Below are 21,724 nucleotides of genomic sequence, written 5' to 3' on the forward strand. Positions count from 1 at the left end.
AAAACAATCTCTCAACACTTGTCATGAAATCCTCACGCTCTCTCATCTATGCACTAAATTGTTTTTGATTAATTTAAGCAGCAAACTAGGCTGCCAACCCTTTACAACCAAAAGCCCCAAAGGCAAGGAAACACAAGCCAAAAACAAGCCACTTAAGCGTTACACAAACCATTAACAAATCACTTAGTACTTACAACACTACTGAGGCCATTAACAAGCCACTAACAAACTACAAACAACCCACATCAAGAGAGTAAGACTTTTGCCCACAACTCGGGGAAGAGTTTGAGAAGAGGAGGAAGAAAGACCTTTCCTTTGTCAACTAACAACAGTCCAAGCAATACTATCATTTAGAACATCATTACAAGGGGAAGCATGAGGGGAAAACCCCAAAGATAGCTTGTCACCACACGAAACAAAAGGTGGCAGAGAAGGAACATTCTCCACCAAAGGCTGGAGCAAAATAGGAGCAACAAGTAGAGTAGGATACACACACCAGGTGGGAGGTTCTTCAATAGGGACCAAAGGGCACGAAGAGGTCACACTAGCAGCAAAAGGCTCATTGACATCCTAGTAATCATCATCATCTTGGGAGGAGTCATCAAAGGAAGAATCAAAAGCCTAGACAGCCAAGTAATCACCACGAACGTCATTCCACCAAGTAGTTGGGCCTTTATAACGTGAACAAGAACAATTCATGGCCAAGTGACCATTTGAGAAGTATCGATGACATTGAAAGGGGAGACCCTCATAATCCAACGATTGAGTCCATGGCCTATCCCCAACCATGAGAACCATATCCCAAGAAGAGGCATGGAGATGTCAATATCAATCAAAATGTGTGCAAATGTAGAATGACCCATGAAAGAAGTGGTATCATCAACCCTCGAGAAGTGGCCGGTAGAGTTGCCAATGGCCTCATAACAAGAATTCTCCAAAATTGGAGAGAAAGATTGGGAAGACAGGCCCACACCGAACGCACATTGAGTGGTTTAGTAAGAGGGTTAAAGGAAGTAGTCCAGGGTTTGATCAAGAGTGAGTTTACTACCCAAGCCCACAACTTTCTTAGCACCGAGTCACGATCATCATAAGCAAAAAAAAGTAATGAAAAAACCTTTGCACAAGGGAAGAGCTCAATGTCACCAAAAACTAAGGGCTTCTTAATATCCAACACTGAACAATGGAGATCTAGAAGAGATGGTTAAAAACCATTGAATCTACAAACCAACCCACAACGTTGGTAGAAATCCTCATTCTCCACCACATCTTGGCCGCAAACAAGAGAGGTCTTGGCACAAAGAAGAGGACAAGATTTCCCCCTAGAAGGATAAGCACCAACATAAGCAAAGTTTCGACCACCAGTAGTAGAAATAGGCCTCAGAGGGGGAACACCAACACCCACAACACCAGCCCTAGCAGAAGTCCCAAGAGGAACTCGAGCAACAACAAGAGGAGATCGACAACCCCTCACAGGAAGCAACCACCATCACAATAGGCACAAACAAAGGGGGAAACAAACAAGCACCCCCAATAGGTGCGGACAACATATGCATGAGCCCCTCAATTGCTAAAAAAAACCCCTCTCGAGATAGGCTGTTGCAGAATGCTCGATGGGAGGTGCAAGAGCGGTATTCAAATTCATTGTTACTTTTTCCATTGCTGCTCATATTTTTCTCTATACCTCCAATTTCTCTTCGCAACTGAGTTTTATGAAGCTCTTCACCACCACATAATAATAGCAACTGAGGTGAGCACAAATTTGACACTAATTTCCAAGCAAAACAAGAAATGAAAAGAATCAAAGCCAAGACGTCGAGATGCCATTCTATACTTGCGCTTAAGAGGAGAAGCTTCTATACTTGCGCTTAAGAGGAGAAGCTTCTTACATCACTCTCTTTTCTATTTGCTAGTATTTTACAATCAATTTGCTACCCTGATTTATTTCTTCTAATTTCTCTTTCTACTCACAGCATCAACAAGGCTCAGCAATCGTCTTGCTCTCATGTTATTTTAATATTCTATTTCTATTCTTGAGCCAATGAAAAATATATTGTAGAATTGCTTATAGTTATTATATAAGTCAAATAATGAAACAGCCTAACCTGTTATTTAAAAACAAATTATAACAATGTGCTAATGACAACACAATACTAATAAATATTAAAACTAATTCCATAATGATAACATATATGCTAAAATTAATTTATATTAATCTAAGGTTCCTCTCTAAATCTTATTACAATTTAAGAAAAGAATTTAAAGATCGTCTCTTTCCCATATCCAAGCATACTCCGCTCAAAAAATTGATTCGTTCCACCCCTACTGCGGGTTAGAATCCTTGGATCAGATAAGAGCCTTGAAAGTACAACAGTCATAGACCAAGTTACTTTCTAAACTGAGGCCACGCCTCAGCCATCAACAAACGGATTTTTGGCTCTTCCAAATTACAGAACTTTATGTAATTACACAAACAACCAATCGATGCAAACTGCCAATCAATAGCTACGCAAATTAGCAGAAACAGACACAGGAAATGTTCAACAATGAACAGACAAAAAGGGAGACATAAAAGGCCAATTTCCGGATCAAATAGCTACGCAACTTAACTGATGCAGACAAAGCTAATGCTCAACAATGAAGACAGACAAAAAGAGACAGAAAAGGCCAATTTCCAGCTGGCAACACCCTCTAAAGGAGAGAAAACTCCAAGAATGCTGCAATATCTTGCGTCGTGCCAGTAGAACACACAGTTTACAAGCATTACAATGCCTCAATGGGCAAATGGAACAACTAAACAACATACAGTTACTCTTAACTGCTTGCTTTGCCTCCAAACAAGACTCTCCCCTCCCAAAAACCAATTGTTTGCAAGAAGAGCCAACCTACAAATTGGTTCCCCTCTTGCATGGCATATGAAAGATCAAGACATGCCCAAACATGCAGTGCCTAAACTTCCATAACTGTTCAATTTCCAACTCTCAGCCCGTAGACAAGCAGTTACTCTTAACTGCTTGCTCTGCCTCCAAACAAGACTCTCCCCTCCCCAAAACCAATTGTTTGCAAGAAGAGCCAACCTACAAATTGGTTCCCCTCTTGCATGGCATATGAAAGATCAAGACATGCCCAAACACGCAGTGCCTAAACTTCCATAACTGTTCAATTTCCAACTCTCAGCCCGTAGACAAGCACATTCCACCCAAATTGTTACACATTTGCTCCTTTTATGAGTAACACATACATGGTTAAATGCATGTTTTACCCAAGTTTGACTGCATCTTTCCAAAGGCCATAACTTTTGCATATGAGCTCAAAATTAGGTGCAGTTTAATTTGAAATTGCACAATTTTGCACATTCACCCAAATTGTTACACATTTACCCCTTTTATCAGTAATACATACATGGTTAAATGCATGTTGTACCCAAAATTAGGTGCAGTTTAATTTGAAATTGTACTATTTTGCACATTCACCCAAATTGTTACACATTTGCCCCTTTAATCAGTAATACAAACATGGTTAAATGCATGTTTTACCCAAGTTTGCCTGCATCTTTCCAAAGGCCATAACTTTTGCACATGAGCTCAAAATTAGGTGCATTTTAATTTGAATTTGCACTATTTTCCAAGGAATTTCGTTTACCCATTCATTTTGTCCTGGCAATTGACTAAATTTTTTAGACCAGAATAAGTTAAATCAAACCTAAAAGTTGTCTCATCCATCAATGAAGATTATGAGATGTCCCCATACCATCCATAAACATGAAATAAGGTGGCTAATGCCCAATACATCCCTGCAAACTGATTTGATGACAAACTTCACCAATGGGCTCCTGGGCAACATGCTGCAAGCTGGAATACTATGTCCAAATGTCAATTACATCCAAATTTTTGGATCACTTTCGCACAACAAATTGATACAACACAACTATGACTTAAGGTTAGTTTCTTTGGATAAGAGCCTTATAACTACATTATACTCCTAGACCAAGTATACCCCTAGACCAAGTACTTTCCCTCAAACAATCAATCCAATCCCACCCCTAAAGCAGGTTATATTCCTTGGGTAAGATCCTTATACAATCAATTCATTAATAAAGTTCCATTCCCACAACAAATTGATACAATTCCGCCACGACTACAGGTTGGATTACTTGCATAAGAGCCCTAAAACTACAGTACACTCAGAGTGTGTCCTTCACATAACTGGCCCAATTCCACCCCTAAAGCGGATTGGATTCCTGGAGTAAGATCCTTAAAACTACATCAGACCAATTCCATTCCTAAAGCAGACTGGATTCCTTGAGTAAGATCCTTACAACTATAACAAACTCATTGACCAAGTTACTTGCCCTTAACTATTAATCCAATTCAACCCTTTCTGCAGGTTAGATCTTTGGTTAAGATCCTTAAGACTACAAGAGACTCGTTGAACAATTTACGTTCCCTCAACAATTGATTCAATTCAACCCTTTCTGGAGGTTGGATTTGTTGGATAAGAGTTTCAAAATTGAAAGAGACTTATAGAGCACCATTCTCCCTCATCCAATTCCACCCCTATCACAGGTTGGATTCCCTGGGTAACAACCTTAAAATTAGAATAGACTAACTAATACATTCTCTATGACTTTACCTTTAAGACAAGCTGCCAGCTGGATCAATTTCCCGATTGTACCCATAGTTTCCACTTATAGGGAAGATTCAGGAATTCTTTGTATATTTTTCCTGATTGTACCCATACTTTTCACATGTAAATGGTTAAGATATATAATTCAAAAAGTATTCCAGAATGCAGATTAAGTATAATTATGCTCCAAATGAGAGGTACCTAACTCATTTTGCCAACCCTGAAATTAATTGTTTACTTTAAGATTCAATTTATTTGTAGTAGATCCCATTTAACTTTTTAACTATTATCATATCATACATTAAATGTATATATTACAAAAGAGGCTTCTGAAAAAGAGAGACACGTTTCTTTAATCTTTTGACATTTTGGATAGAGACTACGAGGAGCTATACCCTCTAAGTTTGACCTTCAAAAAGAACCATGCTTCAAAGGGGTCAAATCGTTCAAAGAAAATCAAAGTTAATCTGTCAACTCATTTTCAAAGAAATCAAACAGTAGTTTGTCAATTTTTTGTAAAGAGCATGATCTGTGGATAGAAAGGTAAACAAAGAATAAAATGATCAAAGGTTACTCTTAAGAAAATCACTGACAGACAGCATGATAAATTCTCAGTAGTAACTGAAAAAATCTGGCTAAGATGGGTTACATGTGACTTAAATGAAATTGTCGACATGATAACAAGCAAAATTCAAAATTATATCAATAATATTTACTAAATGATCCAATAAGAAAAAGTAAATAAACATAAAAGGAAGAAAATGATTTGTGCTTCTATACTTCAGCTATCAACCAATCCTTCTCAGATCTGGGGGGTACTCCAAGAGTCAAAAAAGAAAATGCAACAATGTTATGACGCAAAAGCCACATAACGGATTAAAATTATAAATATAGAAAAAGGCTCACAAAGTGAGCTTACCCATAGAGGGTCAATATAAGACCACCTTTAAGATGTTCTTTTAGGATCTGCTATAATATGCAGATTTGAACAGGATACAGTAACCCTTGTTCAATTAGTTATATTCTTTTTGAGTAAGACTAACATAATATCAAAAAATTGGTACTTTCTGCCTACTTTTTAAAAATGTTAAAAATTTGTCTGTACAAATATTCAATATATTCTTCTATCTGTACGAGTTAGAATTTCTAAAGTGACACCAAATAGAATCTTAGCACGGGATTTGTCATTGACGTCGTCTTCTCCTGGCTTGGTATAATTGATCATTCCTTGCAAGACTCCCAACCTTCTCCCTCGTTCAGCATAAGCTTGCTTGAACAGTCATCCTTTGTAAAATTGCCAACATTTTGTGACAACTGCTTATGTTTCAAAAAAGACATTCTAGATTTTGTTTTCCCAGACAAGAAATTGATAGAATCATTAGACTGTTGATTAGTATAAGCATGGAATCCTTGAATCTTGGAAGGATAATTACAATCCCCTGCTTCCTTGGCATTTGCACTCCTGAGAAATGGAACCACCTAAAGTTCGAATAAAACCATGAATAATTAATTGCTAAAGAGATCTAAATATAAGTCATTCTTCAAAAAGACCACTATAGATGACTATTAAAGGAGAAAGCTAAACAAACATTCAGTCCTTTAGCCTACATTAGTTACAAGTAAATATAAATGAGATCACAAGCATACCTGATCTTCAGGTGACTTGCAGACACCATGCACATTTACTTTCTGTTTCTTTGGACTCGATTCCCTTTCAGGATGATCCTCAAGATTCTCATCTGCCTCCCGTGATGTGTTCCATTGACTCATTTCTGTTATGGCATCACCCTTAAAATTCCAATCTGCATCCAATGGGTCACCATCTATTAGTAGATATTGACTAATATGAGAAGTACACACATCAACATCACATTACATGTGTTTATATTTAACAAAAACAAAATGTTTGTAGCAGTAAATTTTCTCAAAGAGTATATACATAGGATAGAACACAAACAACACATCATTCATTCAGTTTCATACCAGTGCCTTTAGCAGAACCACTATAGTTGCTCTGTGGCCTGCAACTATGATTGCTCTGTAGCCTATGACACCATGTATGAATCCCTTGGCTTGCATTTGGAGGTTTCTCCATTACTGCACTAGTAGGACCCAGATGTTTTAACATTACTACTCGCTTAACTGTGCCATTTCTCAACGATTCGTTGACAGTACTTGCTGGGACTGCTTGGTTTTTTGATGCTGGTGCTCTGAAATGTTGTATCCAGGTACTTCCCCCAACTCTCAAAAATGAAAAATGTTGAGACTTATCAGCATATGGTAATGTTCGCCAACATCCCTTTTGCCAAATTTTAAACTGCATTGAAGAGATGTCACTCCTAAATTATCATAAAAGATTCAATTGTAAATCCTATACTTACATTGTCACACAGAAGACAACTACACAGAATTATCATGTAAATAACACAGCATATTCATCGAGAACAAAAATCAAATAGCATAATTGTAATTTAGGGGATAACCTCATTGAAAGGAAAAGGAAAATCAAGCCTTGATTCAGCACTGTCCGGATCAAGTGCCTCTATCTCTTTAGGACTTTGGCCACACAAATCCAGAGAACAATAGTCTCTGTCATACATTTTTTTCACAAATGATGCCTCGATTGAGTCCAAGAATGAACTATGCTTCTCATCTGTCCACTCTGTCTCCAAAGAATCCACCAACTCCGGAACCTGAAAAAAAACAATTTAAATTTTGGTTATCAAAAAGTCAAAAAGAATCAACCACCATTTACAGCATACTTACTACATTTAGTACAAAATTGATGAATTTATCCATGCATATAAAGATCCCTCAAATCATCTACAGTAAATAGACAATGTTGTGAACCCTCAAACAACTGGCTTTTAGGAGATTGCTAGGAAAACGTAAACCAGACAGTCCTCTATGTCCGTTTTCAGATCATCAGCCAGCATAAATACATTCCTTCAACCTTTCAAAGTGCTAAGAAAATCATGCCTTGTCCTTGGCTACTTCCTTCTGCTTCACCATCTTATACCCCTAATGTTCTCAAAATCTCTTTCTGAAATGCTTCGACACTCCACAAATTATCTGGCTTAACCTGTGGACCTTCAACCTTTCAAAGTGTCAAGAAAAACCTTTCCACTTCACCATATCATCCCCCTGATGTTTTCACATTCTATTTCTGAAAAGCTTCAAACAGTTCATAAATTCTCTGGCTTGACATGCATTTCATTTCTTCTGCTAAAGAGAGAGTTTTTAGAGTTTTAACTGTTACTTTACTTTTCCTATTAGATGTATACCTTTCTTTGACAAAACTGCCAAAGTGGTGTCTAAAAAGTAAAAACATCAAAATCTGCTGCTCTGTTCTTCAATCTAGATCACTACTTCAGATCTCTATAATATGAAGAGACGCAAAAAATGGATGATTTCTTGCCATGCAAGGGGGCATCATTCATTGTGGCATATCATATCAAGTTTGCATGGTAATGTAAAATTATATCATCAGAAATTTCTACCACCATCTTTGGAAAATCTCCTTTTCTGTTTTACAGGGTCAATTTCCTGACTTAATTTTCAGCCCCCATTACCTCCAACCAGTTCACCTAAAGGTGCACATCTTACTTTATATAAGGAAACTACAGATCAAAATGGCAAAACTGTTTCACGGATGCACTCTTCTTGTCATACACATTGGTTGTCATTTTTGAATCAGCTTTCATAGATCTTCTCCAACTTATAACTTCAGGAAGCTGTATTGCATTCTTAACTAGTCAATTAGAGACTTTATTAACTTCTCTTTTGATGACAAGGAATTACCTGGAAGAAAGCTCTAAGTTTGTTAGTTTAGGTTTCTTCTCAGATTCCAGCTCAAGCCATCCTTATTTTCTTGTATAAGTTCTTAAAACATTTAGTCTCCTTTATAAATGCATGGTCATCTTCAGACCTGCCATTTAGAATGAGATGGTAAACACCTCTACTTTGTAAAATGGAAGCCAACAGAAAACTGCAAATAAAAATAAATAACAAACTAAATTCCATTAGCATGTATTTATGAAGCAAGGTAAAAGATGACCTTGAAGTGATTACATGTATAGAATAACCAAAATGCACTCCATGGTGAGTATTTTGTAATCCATTTCCAGTAAGAACTAATATTCCATAAAGAGAGCTAATGGTTGGATGCACAAAATTATTCATAAGAAAATGCAAACTGCCCATAGATACATCGCCTCTCAGCCAGTATTCTCATTCTCACAACAGAATCTATCCTTATGTACTACAAATAAAGTATGAAGTAGTCTAAAACTTTTCTAATAGACACTTATGGTTCATTCAAACATACAGAATTTACACCACTACCATCCAGAATTTTAAAATTTCATTTGGCTTCAACCATGAATAGAAAACAACAAGATGTCAATGCCCTGATTAGTGATTACCCTACAAGCTGTCCACTCACAGACATCAAATCCTATCACTCACAACTGACAACTCTATCTCATGAAACAGGAATGACTAATCAATTAAATTATACAACTTCACTTTCAACTGGGTTCCTATCATAAAGTTTACCACATGATTTGAAGTCTTCAACTGCTGAAAGAGGAATGAAATTTTGGACGCATGGAAAGAGATGCTCCTATAGAATGACATGGTTTTATTTTTATTTAAGCAAATAGAAATAAATCTAATTCAAAAAACTACAAACTTTCCTATTGGCAAATTTGTTGTCAATGTTCATCAGCTACTTTGGTCAATGATGGAAATGATAAAATTTCTTTGCAAATTCTCATGGTTGGCTCTGTATTGTTTGAATCAAGCAAGTAGGACTTCAAAGATAAATATTAAATTTTATATCAAATTCAACAGGTTTAGGGCTTAGATATTTAAAAAATAAATGCAATCCTTGATTTTGCAATTTTGAACAAGTAATAACCCCCAAGGCTCATAGAGCAGTGACAGTAGTTCCTACATATTATCAATTCAAGATGTGAAACAGTGGCCAAGGGTTTTGTGTATGAAAATAGATGAGCAGAGTGAGTTCAACTATGGTCACTCATTGCAATTGAAAATGTGTACAAAAGATTCCTTCTAGATTCTATAACCCTTAGGTTTCCTTCTTCGATATATTTGTAAATCACGTTGTTATATAACCTCCTAGGGACACCATTGTGTGGAAATTTTCCTTAGTGTTACTAAAATTGTTGTTTGTAAAGGCTTGTTGTTGGTAACATAAGAGTCTTTGAGATTTGTGCAGAGGTTTAGTGTGAAAGCATTGAAGAGCTTGTCTGATCCACGACATTGCCAATATAGGCAAGGAGGAGTCCTCATAAGCCTTGTTCTAGGCAAGAAACCATTGTATCATATCATGAGAAAGATGCTTGAGGAGGAAGGATCCCTCACTCTTATAGAGCTTTTCAGATTCAATTTAGTCTCTTCCAAGTAATTGGAATGTTGATGCAGATTACCAGACCAGCTAGTTCAAGTGGGAAACTAGATTTACATCATCTGCAAGGAGATAGAATCTAGAGATTGGATAAGAAGACAGTGGCATGGCACATGACGATGCAACAACTCTTGAAGATGAAGAGAGATTTCTCAAGCTATAAGATGTGGCAAGCATTTCAAGCTTATGGGGAAGCTAGAAAGGATCATGGTACCACTCTTAGAGAAAATAGGAGTAGCCTCAGGAATCCAAAGCTAAGGAGCAGCTATTTTCTCATGAGACAATGCAGCCCTAGGGCGAATGAAATCTTCCAACCACCCCTCTTTTCAAGGTGAAGGTACAGATAAAGATAACTCTATTTGAAAGAGAGGTAGATGCAAAGAGACTTGACCATTGGCTGGCCCAACTTGAGCAATGTTTTGGAAGCATCATATTAGTGAGGAACAACAAATTTTGAAATTTCCTTTGCTAGATATAGATTAGTAAAGCATGCTCTTGGTTTGAAATCTATAGCCTATTATCATTCTTTGGCTTTGCGAAAGTCAGCAACTCTTTGTTCTTGGGTTAAATTTAAGCAGTCAATCAAAAAGTGATTCCATCCCATTTTTCATCAAGAAGAGAGGTCCATTGAGTGGCAATTTTACAAGCAACAAAAAAGAAAGTTTTCAAGAGTACACTATTCACTTTTATAGTAAGGATTTCTAAGCGGATAAGGATCTGCAAGAATTTTAACATTCCGATTATATACATGGGACTGTCTTCATAGCCATCTAAGAAGGCCCCATGTTGCTTTCCAAGCCTAGGAATATAGATTAGGCATGCTCCTGTTCCCCATTATATTGGAATGGACAAAAAAAAGGGTCCATCCTTTTCTTCAAAATCACAAGAAGACCAAGGTGGCTCGAAGGCCAAAGGTAAAGGTAAAGGCAAAAGCTTGGGGCTGTCACTAATATTAAATTTGACAAACATTTCACCCATTGTGATAGCAAAGAAGGGCACGGAAAAGGTAAGCACACCAAACGTTTTCGTATAAGGATTCAAGTGAAGAAGACAAAGGTACATCATGCTCTCCTTGATACTTGTTCACGAGCTAATTTGGTTTCTAAAGAATCAATAGAGAAACTTGTATTCGAAACATATTAATATCCTAATCCATTAAACTTGTGTTGGTTAAGAAAAGGAGTAGAATTATCTATCACCAGACAAGGCAAGTTCAAATTTGGTGGCAATGAGCATTTTCTTAATGAATTCATTTTAATTGTCATTCCACTTGATGTATGTGTTTGGCAGCCCATAAATTTATCTCAAGGATGCAGTTTATTATAAATAGGACAACAAAGGCAAACTTGTTAAAGATACCAGCTGCTGGAAAAACTCTTCAGCAACTGCACAACTGGGAGGAAGGTAGATTAATGCTACAGGCAAGATTTATTTCCTTCTCTTGTCAGATAAAACCACAATGCACAAACTGTTAAATGATCTACTGGTTCTGCTACTATTCATAATCAAGGGCAAGTAGAGGGACTGTGGTAAAAGTTGCAAGCTGGTTTGAAAGGGCTAGGCCATGCAGAACTGAGAGGTATGGAAGACCCAAGACGGAATTCATATCACATCTAGTGAGTTACCATCTTTTGGAAACCAAAAGCCTTCTAATTGGGAAAGTGTATTCCAAAATTGCATCAATTAAAGTTAGTCAAGAGGAGTAACTTAATCATATAATGTCATCATTGAAGTTATCTTTAAAGATAACTCCTTATGCTTAACAAAACCTCTCATTCTCGAAGAATAACACATGAGTTGTAAAATCCGTTTGTCAAAACATAGTAAAATACAGAGGAATGACTAACTGAAGGAGTAGGGGAACTGGACATGATAGAGGAAATGACAGAAGCTATGGATTTAACAATGTTTGAGCAGATCTCACTAGTTGAGTGGAAGTTGATGATCTCCCTGTCAAAACTAGATGAGCAGAGTAGGTTGGACTGGCGTCAAACATGTTGCAGAAATGATAGAAACAGGGCCTCCAAGTTCTGAGCTCCAAAAAGCGTCCAAAATATCCATCTCAGTTTCTGATACGAACTTATAAGGAATTATGTTGTGGAACATCCACACCTGTGTATCAAAAAAAGGTCAAAATGTCATGCGAGACAATGAAAGGGCACGAAGCAGCTAATTTATTTTTTTACTATCGTTTGGAGGCCTTTTGGTTTACCTAAGTTTATTGTATGTTTTGGACATTCTTACCAAGCAAGATGGATGCCAAGCTTAAAAGATGCACAACATTCCATTTTCAATATGATGGGAAGTGATGTTGTGAATAGAACAGTGGTACATCTAAATCACTAATAAGGATATATAACAAGAAACTAAGGACATGGGATGAATCTTTGTCATTCATACATCATTGTTATAATAAGGCAGTTCGTCAATCCATAAATGTCATCTTATGAGGCATGTTTGGTTTATTTTTCGACTAATCCACTTGACGTTGCTATGGCACAACAAAGAGAAGGGAGGTGACATCTGACAAGGTAAGGGAATTAACAATCCATATGTGATTGTGGATCAAGTGCATAAGTTTCGGCGACAACCTAGGAAGCTCTCAAACCTCAAAGTTATGGACCCGTTGCCTTTTTGGAGCCTAATGGACATAATGCTTTCAGTGTTAAACTACCTTCAATCATGAGGTTATACTCAACAGTCGATGTCAAGAACCTGCAACTATTGAGCCATCTATGTTGGATGTGTTGAAAAAAAAGGTTTGAATGATTCAAAGAGGACAGCAAGAGTCTTGGCGGATCGGCATCAAGGTATATAATAATATAGACCGAGATGAGCAAAAAGGAACCACGAGGAGCAAGGGGAAGAACTCTCCCTACATTTCCTAAGGTATTGAGATATTGTGAGGACTATAACAGGTATAATTCATCATAAGGTTCTAGAAAACAACTCGCTTATCGAAGAACTAAAAACTCCAATTAGAAATAGAGTCCAAAAGGGCAAATTTATTCCCAAGTGCATGACCATCTGGAGAAATGTCTTGAATTTATTCCGCAGCCAAAATGGGCTTCGATGCTTCAGCTCGGTCACACCAACTTTCGGTATTATTAAAGAATAGAAGATATTTCCAATTCAAAATACCTCAATTAAGAAAATCCATTATAATGTCCTGTGACGAGTAGAGAATGCATAGGCGGTTTTAAACTATTTATTATGGAATTTTTTTCCACTGCTATAACCCTAAAACAAGGGAAGGAGTGGTGTTGGTAAAATGCTGAAATAAAGATGAATATCTAAAACATTGCCATAGAAAACTGTACTTATCATTATTCTTATCTAGCCAGGGTTCCATTCCTTGGCCGAACCCTTCCAAAGGTCCAAACAAAAAATAGGCATTACTGCTTAGCTTCAACAGAATCGCTGGTCATTAAGAATAAAGTAGTCAGAGAAACACCAACAACATGAGGTGGTAAATCGTTTTTATTGTAGACGTACCAATCTCTGTGTTAATATGGATGAACTCTGAAAATACCCACTATTTCAAAACACTTCTGTGGGTAATAGACATAATAATTCCACAGACCGTATCAGTGAGCAAGAATGCTTCTGAATATAACCTGTTAAAAAAAAACTTTTATAAGGCAACATCCCGAAGCATTCTTGTTCAATTTGAGATTTCCAACTTGGGTTATAAGACCTTAGGTCATCGGTGGTTGTAAATTTCATAATAGTAGTAATCATTTAAAATTTAAACAAAACAAAAAACACAGATGTTTTGAACAGAGAGTTCTGTAGGAAGAAAACAGTTTACCGAATTATTGGCACAGTCATCTTGTCCTCCTGAATTGGATGAAGTTGATTCTCCTCGCTTGAAATCCGAATGCCAAGCAACCTCCTCAGCCCTAATCAAATCACCTGAATCCCCACAGCATTCACCCTCTTGATAGTCTTTGCCAGCTAACGGCGAACGACAACCAGAATTTGTTGCCGTCACCTTCGGCGGCACAGGATCTGCGTCATACTCACCTGCCGAAGGAAAAGAAGAAGCCATGGCCAGCTAGACTTCCACACCAAGAAAACGAATATATTCACTGGATATATACACATCTCCCGCTGCCCACACCGGACATGTTTTTTTTACAAACGGAATAAACAAAAAGCAAGAAAGACTATCCAGAAAAGGCGCTGGAAAAACCCCCCATTTCTGCAATCGCGGAGGCAATCCAAGCTAACAAGCTTGCCCACCTCAAACACATAATCCCCACGCACGGCAAAGAAAAATGAGTATATACAGCGAAAAGTATTTATCTGTTGGGTATATATACACCTAAACAAACGGCTCTAAGTTTAGCAGTGAGAAGGACGAGAATACAGGCAGGTTATGTATTGTAGAGTGCAGGGAAGAGATAAAAAGTTTAGAGAAAATCGATCGAACGGCACCGACTTAGAAAGAAGCACTGTTTTAACACATGTCGGAAAAGAAACAGTTAACTGGCACTTTTGTCCACGTCATATGCCGCAGAGAAATATCTGCTTGGCGGCGGGGCCCGCATTCCAAGATATTTGATCGAGATATTTTCGTAAAATGTAAAATATCAGTCGGGGGAAATATTGTGTGGAACAGAGTGGGATTGGGTGCGGGCCCACATTTCGAGAAAAAAGGAGCTCAAATAACTGAGTAAGGTAAGGTGTAGATTCTCTCCACAGAGCTTGGAATGCTTGTACGCCGTCCCGTACAGAAGTTATTTTGAATGATTTCAGGTAAAAAATTATTTAAGTGAAACGTCAATTCTACGTAGAATTTTCGTGTTAAAATTGGTATGGTGTACCGGCGCTCCCTTTTTAGTATGCTTTGGTTTTTGTCGACGTTTTATCTTCCTCATTGCCTAGCTAGTTTCTTATTTAATTATTTTAAATTCAAAGACATCTCTAGAAACTAACCACAAGACGTTTATTACCTATGCCTTGTTTCTTATTTATTTGTTTTGTTTTTAATTGTATTAAGCATATAAAAAGACTAACCAATAAAAAGAAGAAGAGGAGACTAGTATCTTATAGATCTATAGTTCAAATTGATTTCTATATGAAAATCTAATCATTAAAATCAAGAGTATCATTGATCACTTGAAGAAGAGGTAGTTTTTCATTAAAATCAAGACTAGATTGGAGTATTGATATTTATTAGAATTGAAACTATTGTTGATCGATTGAAAAAGAGGTGGTTGTAGATAAATATGAGAATCGAGACTATTGGAGTATTGCTAATAAGTTAAAGAAGATGTAGTTATTCATTAAAATTAAGACTAGATTGGAACATTGCTATTCATTAGAATTGAGACTTGTTGGTGTAAATAATTATTCATCATGGATATTATTACACCTTACTTAAGTTTACTTAGGAAATGCATTTCATAGTAGTTTGGGTATGAGACACTTGGGTGTTTGTGTCACATTGGGATAGTGTGTGTAGGAGAATTTCCACCTTTTATGGTGTGATCTTGTTATTACTTTATCATATCCACTTATTTTGGATTGATAATTCCACCTTCGGTGGGTGATCCACCTCATGTGGAATATTTTATTGTTTCTCCTACCTACTACACCTATTTCCTACCTACCCTTGTTTCTTATTGAGCCACATGTCATGTTTGTGTGCTCACATATCCATATAGCCTTGTATATATATGCAGACTCATATTCATTGTATGAACAACTATTGATAATTTATCGATTGATGAGAATACAGTTTATTCTTGTCCTACATTTTGTTCTCTCTTTTGTACTTTTCATTGAGCTCTTGATCTTGGCAAAATCTCACAAGACTATTATGCTCAATTGAAGAAGAGGTGGTTGTAGATAAATACGAGAGTCGAGACTATTGGAGTGTTGTCTATTGTTGATTAATTGAAGTAAGGGTAGATAAAAATGAGTTATAAAACTAAGAATATAACTAACGATGCTACATAGCTACATTGAGTTTTTCATGGAACAATTAGGACTCAAACCTAAGACCTTCCATGTATTACTAGAGTGCCCTATCGTTAAGTTGTTAACCTCTATAGAACTAGTCCATCTTTCATTTGAATGTGACTTATTCCAATATCCCTCCTTGACCACTTTATAGAATATTCGGTCTCCTATTTTGACTTGGTTCTAATAGTGAAAAATCCATAATTAATAGATCCTTGAGAGTTAACATAAGTATCTCATTCATAGCTACATTGAGTTTTTCATGGAACAATTAGGACTCAAACCTAAGACCTTCCATGTATTACTAGAGTGCTCTATCGTTAAGTTGTTAACCTCTATAGAACTAGTCCATCTTTCATTTGAATGTGACTTATTCCAATATCCCTCCTTGACCACTTTATAGAATATTCGGTCTCCTATTTTGACTTGGCTCTAATAGTGAAAAATCCATAATTAATAGATCCTTGAGAGTTAACATAAGTATCTCATTCAACAGTTAGTGTGGCATATGACTAGCATGTACAACAAGTTAAAAACTCTGCAAACAATACAAAGGGATCCTAAAGCAAAAACAAGCAATGGCTTGCAAAACAAATGATTCATTCCCATGAACCATGTTCCTATTTTCAAAAAAAAACAATCTTGCTTACCAAATTGAAAAAAAAGTTGAATTCATTGATGCATAAATATGTAGATTGTGTTTAGACATGCTACAGTGCCTTTAAGATTGTGTTAGAGGACAAGTGAAAAATATAAGAATTTATTTAAAGCCCACCACTACATCCATGTGAATAACTTGTCAAAGCTTCGACCATAGAAGCTTTCACAATTTTCAACACTAATAACAAGTTGCATTACTAATATGTCAGTCCAAAATTGTTTTTTCTACTAGATGCTAGATGCAAACCATAAAAGAGAAACAACAATGTTATACTAATTAAGAATGAAATAATATCTTTACAATTGTCTATGGGTTTTTGGTAACATCCAGAGTTAAAGTCTATCAAACTACAAAAATATAATGAAATATAAGATATAAGAAAGAAAAGTGCAATTCAAAACCAAATTTAAAAGGTGTGCATATTAAAAGAAGAAAAAAACAAATTTCTTTATAGGGAGGTATTCAATCGATTGAGAGAAAAAAAAGAATGTGTTTATAGAAATTGATCCTAGTCATGGAAGAAAGAAAACAAGATTCTTTTATAGTTCATGAAATTGTTGGAATACTCTTAATCACCCTCCCCTATTTCAAGAGCTTCATCTAACCCTCCTTTTTGAAGAATTCGGGGAAGTTTCAATTGACTTCGTTCCAAATCTGTGGATGCACACTATAGCTCAACTGGTCGTTGACGGTCTTCATCTACAGTCGGTCAATGATCCCGAGACTAAAGATACTTCTGAGAAAAATGTGTAGTTTCTCTTAATCACGACCTCCCCTACGATTCTCTTGGTCTGCTAAAGCCCACTCACTTGACCTCAGTCTCTGTGATGTGCAAATCAATAGTGCACATCCAATAGCATTATGAAAGCACATCCAGTAGCAATGAAAGCACTGAAAAGACACAAAGTAACGACAATTGCAACTGTTTACTCGAATGACAAGTTGATCAAGTGAGAAAATTATGTCTTAGAAATCAAATCAAACCCCTGAAATCATAAAATCTGCCTGCGACATTTTCGCAGGTTAAATGTGACTCAAGATTTGTATTTTTAGGCTTGAGCAGAGGAATGTTTAAACTACCCAAAAAAATCTCAGGTATGAGATACTAAATTTCGATGGGCAATTCCCACATAATGGAGTCTATCAACTAATTATAATATATAAGGAAGAGTTAATAGGTGGAAGTATCTAAGCTCTCGAATTTGAAAATCTAAAGCGAAGGTTAGTGTTCAAATTTTAATTTGGAAGTTCTTTTATTTCAAACTTCTGATTGGTGATAAATTGAAATGTTTAAACATTATACCAGTCAAGTGTCTATATTATCATCATACTGAAAACCTGAAACATATCTTTTGGGATTGTTTTGTGTTAAAGAAAAAATGGAAGATCATTGTACTTATTTTCTTTCAATATTCAATAATATGTTGGACTGGAAAAAGGGTTTATTTGGTAATCGTCTTCATAATAATGTTATTGATTCTATGAGACAGACCATCTTACTTAATATTTGGAAAAGTGGATGTTTTGTCATGTTTTCTAATCACATTTTGAATCATGAAATAGAAATGCTAAACTTTTACTATGGCATCATACTATAGTTCGTTTCTCTTTGTTCTCAATTGAAAGGAGATGACCACTATCACCACTAGTTGGAGGAAATCAAGTACCAGTTATTGTATCTTCATGATAGAGATATTTGGTGTGTCAAACAACTTCAAATGTTATTTAAGTATTTACAAGCTATAATAGTTTATTTACTATAGTGTTGTTTCGTTCACATTGGTCTTGTTATTGTAAGGCTTGCTCAACCCTATTTGAGCTATTTAATATAGTGGTTATATGGTAAGTGTTTCTTTAGGACGTTTGTTGTTCCTCTTCTTATTTGTAGCTCCTTTTTGGACTGCTATTCTTTATGTACTTTTTTATTTCATCTTTGTTTAATAAAAAAGGAAGAGCTAGAGAGAATTCATACGATGATGATTAGTTTAAAGTTAACGATAATCAACCATTCATGTTGAAAGATTTTCATTTGAAACCTTGTGATGTTGTCCTTCCAAATTCTAAATCTAGTTTTGAAGGTGGTGTATTAGATTCTCCATTGGTTTGGTTAGCTTTAATTTTTCCTTTGAAGCCATGTACAAGTTAGTCACTTGTAGCAACAAATTAGCATTGATTGTTTGAATTTCAATCTTTAAAGGGAAGTTACATTGACAAGGAGTAGCATTAGAACAAAATTACCTAATAAAATTGATAATAACATAGTAGTAAGTATCAAATATAGCATTATGAGATATTGATAAGCTTGAAATAATAGATTTCCAATACCACTTATGGAGGGAAATGGTAGGCATTGAATAAATGAGATGACATTAAAGCTTGTAAGCATGTGGGAAAAAAAACAAAATGAATGCTTGATAGACTTAAGAGAATTAAAAATTGGATAGAGTGGCGAAGGGGGGGTGAATTTTATATGGACACTAATTAATAATTTAACATGAAGTAGTTCCTAAGAGGTGACTTGTGATTGTGCATCAATTAAATTTATAAATATTCTAGCTTAGTTTATTCCAAGTGGAATTAGAGAAATTATAGATCCATTTGGAGTTAAGATGGTGAGAAAAGGAAATAGACAAGAGGATAAGTCTATAAGTTGATTCAGGTGCAAAGAATCTAGTGTTGCTTCCATTAAACTATCTCCAATCTTCCATAAAAATGCTATAATATAACATGGAGAGAAAGATGGAGGAGGAAGGAGGATCCCACTATTGAATATCTATCTTCAATTTCTTTTCACAGTAATTAAGATAGAATAATTAATGTTTTAGTTGTTGCCACATTTTCTACATAAAGTTAGAAAGATCTCACAAATCATGTAACACAATAGTGCATTTTTTATTAATGTGCTTGCCTTTTTAAATTTATGAGTAATATCAAGAGGTTTATGGTCATATCATATTGATTTATTTCACCAAATAGAAGAGGTGACAAATATTAGAAATTGGTTTAAGGTTTGCATAGAAAAAACAACTCCTACATGACAATTTGTCAGCATTATAAATGTTATTAAAGGAATCTAAATCGTGATTTTTGAAGAATGGTGCTAGAATAATCTTGTCACTGTAGTTCACAGAGGTTTGAAATGGTATCCACCGGTAGCATATTAGATGCACAAATGAATTGAGTGTTTCCATGGTGCTTCTTCATGCAAAGCTTTGAAAATTTGAGTAGGCCATTAAACACACCCCTAGTAGAAGAGGCCCATGATTCCAAGGGCCAAGGCCCTCTTTGTCTTTTTGTTGAACATTATGCAACCATGAATTTGTTGGAAAATCTCTCATATTCTCTCACTTTGCAAAAAAATATCTCCTTATAAGTTGAGTTAATTACTCATAGTAGTTATTAAAGGGTAGTTGACATGAAGAGATGTACACATGGTTGGAAATGAGAATTTCGTTGTCCACTTTAATATACAAAACTATAATTAAGAGCTAATTAGTCCATTTTATGAGTTTTCTTCTAGTTTATTCTGAGAAACCACATCTACATGTCCTTCAAATGAACACCAAACTGAAAGGAATTGACAAGGTATCTATGATGGAGCCATATTTGAGCTTTTTTCATTTATTAAGATTCCACGAGGGGTGAGGATTGGGCCATGTTGTGATAAACTCAATTTTATGAAAACCAAGTTTAAAGCCAAAAATGGAAGAATTTTAATGTATCCTAGATGTGAATCACCTCATTCTTTAAATTTTTCAAATGAGTGTGTCATAAAAAAAAGTGTCAATTAAGAGCCCTAGCATTTTTTGGTAAAGAGATCCCTTAGATGAGGTTGCAAGATTGTGCATGCCAGAAAGAGTATACAAGGGAATCGACTACAATCATGAATAGGAAAGAAACTATGGGACAAACTTAATGGATGGATATTTGATGTGGGAAATAAGTGAGAGGGACCAGTTAACAATTATTCTTGCATTGATTTCTATGAATGATAATTAGATTTGAGCAATCTAAACCTAGGATTGATTCTGTTTATGGTGAAAATGGACGGCGTTCAGTAGTTTAAACATGCAAATTGGGAATCAAACCATTCTCAACACATCACATTAAGGTGAATAAAATCCAAATTCACTCTCCTTTTAGTTGAATTGAATTGATTTGAAAATGATATAGAATTTGGCTAATGATGTGAAATTGAGAGTAATCAGCATAAACAAAGAGTTTTGGAATAGATATGCAGACATTAAACACATACAAAAATGGGAATCAAAGAGGAACATATGCTTGAAATTTGAGCTTGGAAATGTTGAACTATGGCGCTAGGCAACCTAGCCCTGAAGGTGTTAGATTCAGATAACAGAAAGAGTTTCAGGATCAAAATGTCACTCTGATTCGCCTCTTGAAATTTCGTCGAAAAAGTATCAAACTCTATTCTCCAATTGCCACTGTCTAGGGGTTTCTGGTTCTTCAAAATTTGGTTTGATTTATCTTAGTTTGTACTTTCTATATCTACATTCCTTCTCTTTTGAGCATGTCACTTGCACACACAAGAGAGGAAAAACATTGTTTGGTTGATAGGAGTTTATCTAGGTCAAACCCTAGGTTTGGGATTAACCCTATGATGAATAAAATAGAAAAGAGATCTTACCCTTGTAAGGCAGAGGCTAGATCTAAAAATGAATGTTGAATTGAAATGTTATACTTTATTTATGAATCTCCTTTTTCTTTGAAGCCTTCATGAAAAGGTTGATGTTGTCATGTAGGAATTGATGAATGTCTTAGTAAGAACTTGATCATGGATGGCATCTTGAATACTTGAAATCCGAATACTTGACCTCTCCTTCACTACCCTAATGATGCTCGATTGCTTGTTCACTTGGATTTGAATTGCTCTTTGAGGAATTGTAATTGAGAGATGTTTCAAATGAGGGAATAAGGCTTGATTTTATACCTATCCTCATGAAATGTGTTGAAAATTATAAAGAAGGTTGACATTAAAAATCATTTATCCTTCAATTTTTTTCAACGGTTAGAGGGTT

The 21,724-nt window shown here is 35.8% G+C and overlaps 1 protein-coding gene across 1 annotated transcript; it reads right to left on the reverse strand.

Moving 5' to 3' along the window:
- Positions 1-5,463: 5,463 nt before the first annotated feature.
- LOC131038130 (uncharacterized) lies at positions 5,464-14,510 on the reverse strand. The gene is made up of 5 exons (XM_057970457.2): positions 13,866-14,510; positions 7,107-7,316; positions 6,607-6,940; positions 6,271-6,425; positions 5,464-6,102 (listed from the first exon to the last, which is right to left on the reverse strand). Exons 1-5 carry the CDS (start codon positions 14,103-14,105, stop codon positions 5,845-5,847), a joined length of 1,197 nt encoding a protein of 398 aa, XP_057826440.2. The 5' UTR covers positions 14,106-14,510; the 3' UTR covers positions 5,464-5,844.
- Positions 14,511-21,724: the final 7,214 nt, after the last annotated feature.

This window comes from Cryptomeria japonica, chromosome 11 (assembly GCF_030272615.1).
Source record: "Cryptomeria japonica chromosome 11, Sugi_1.0, whole genome shotgun sequence".
Classification (NCBI taxonomy): Eukaryota; Viridiplantae; Streptophyta; class Pinopsida; order Cupressales; family Cupressaceae; genus Cryptomeria; species Cryptomeria japonica.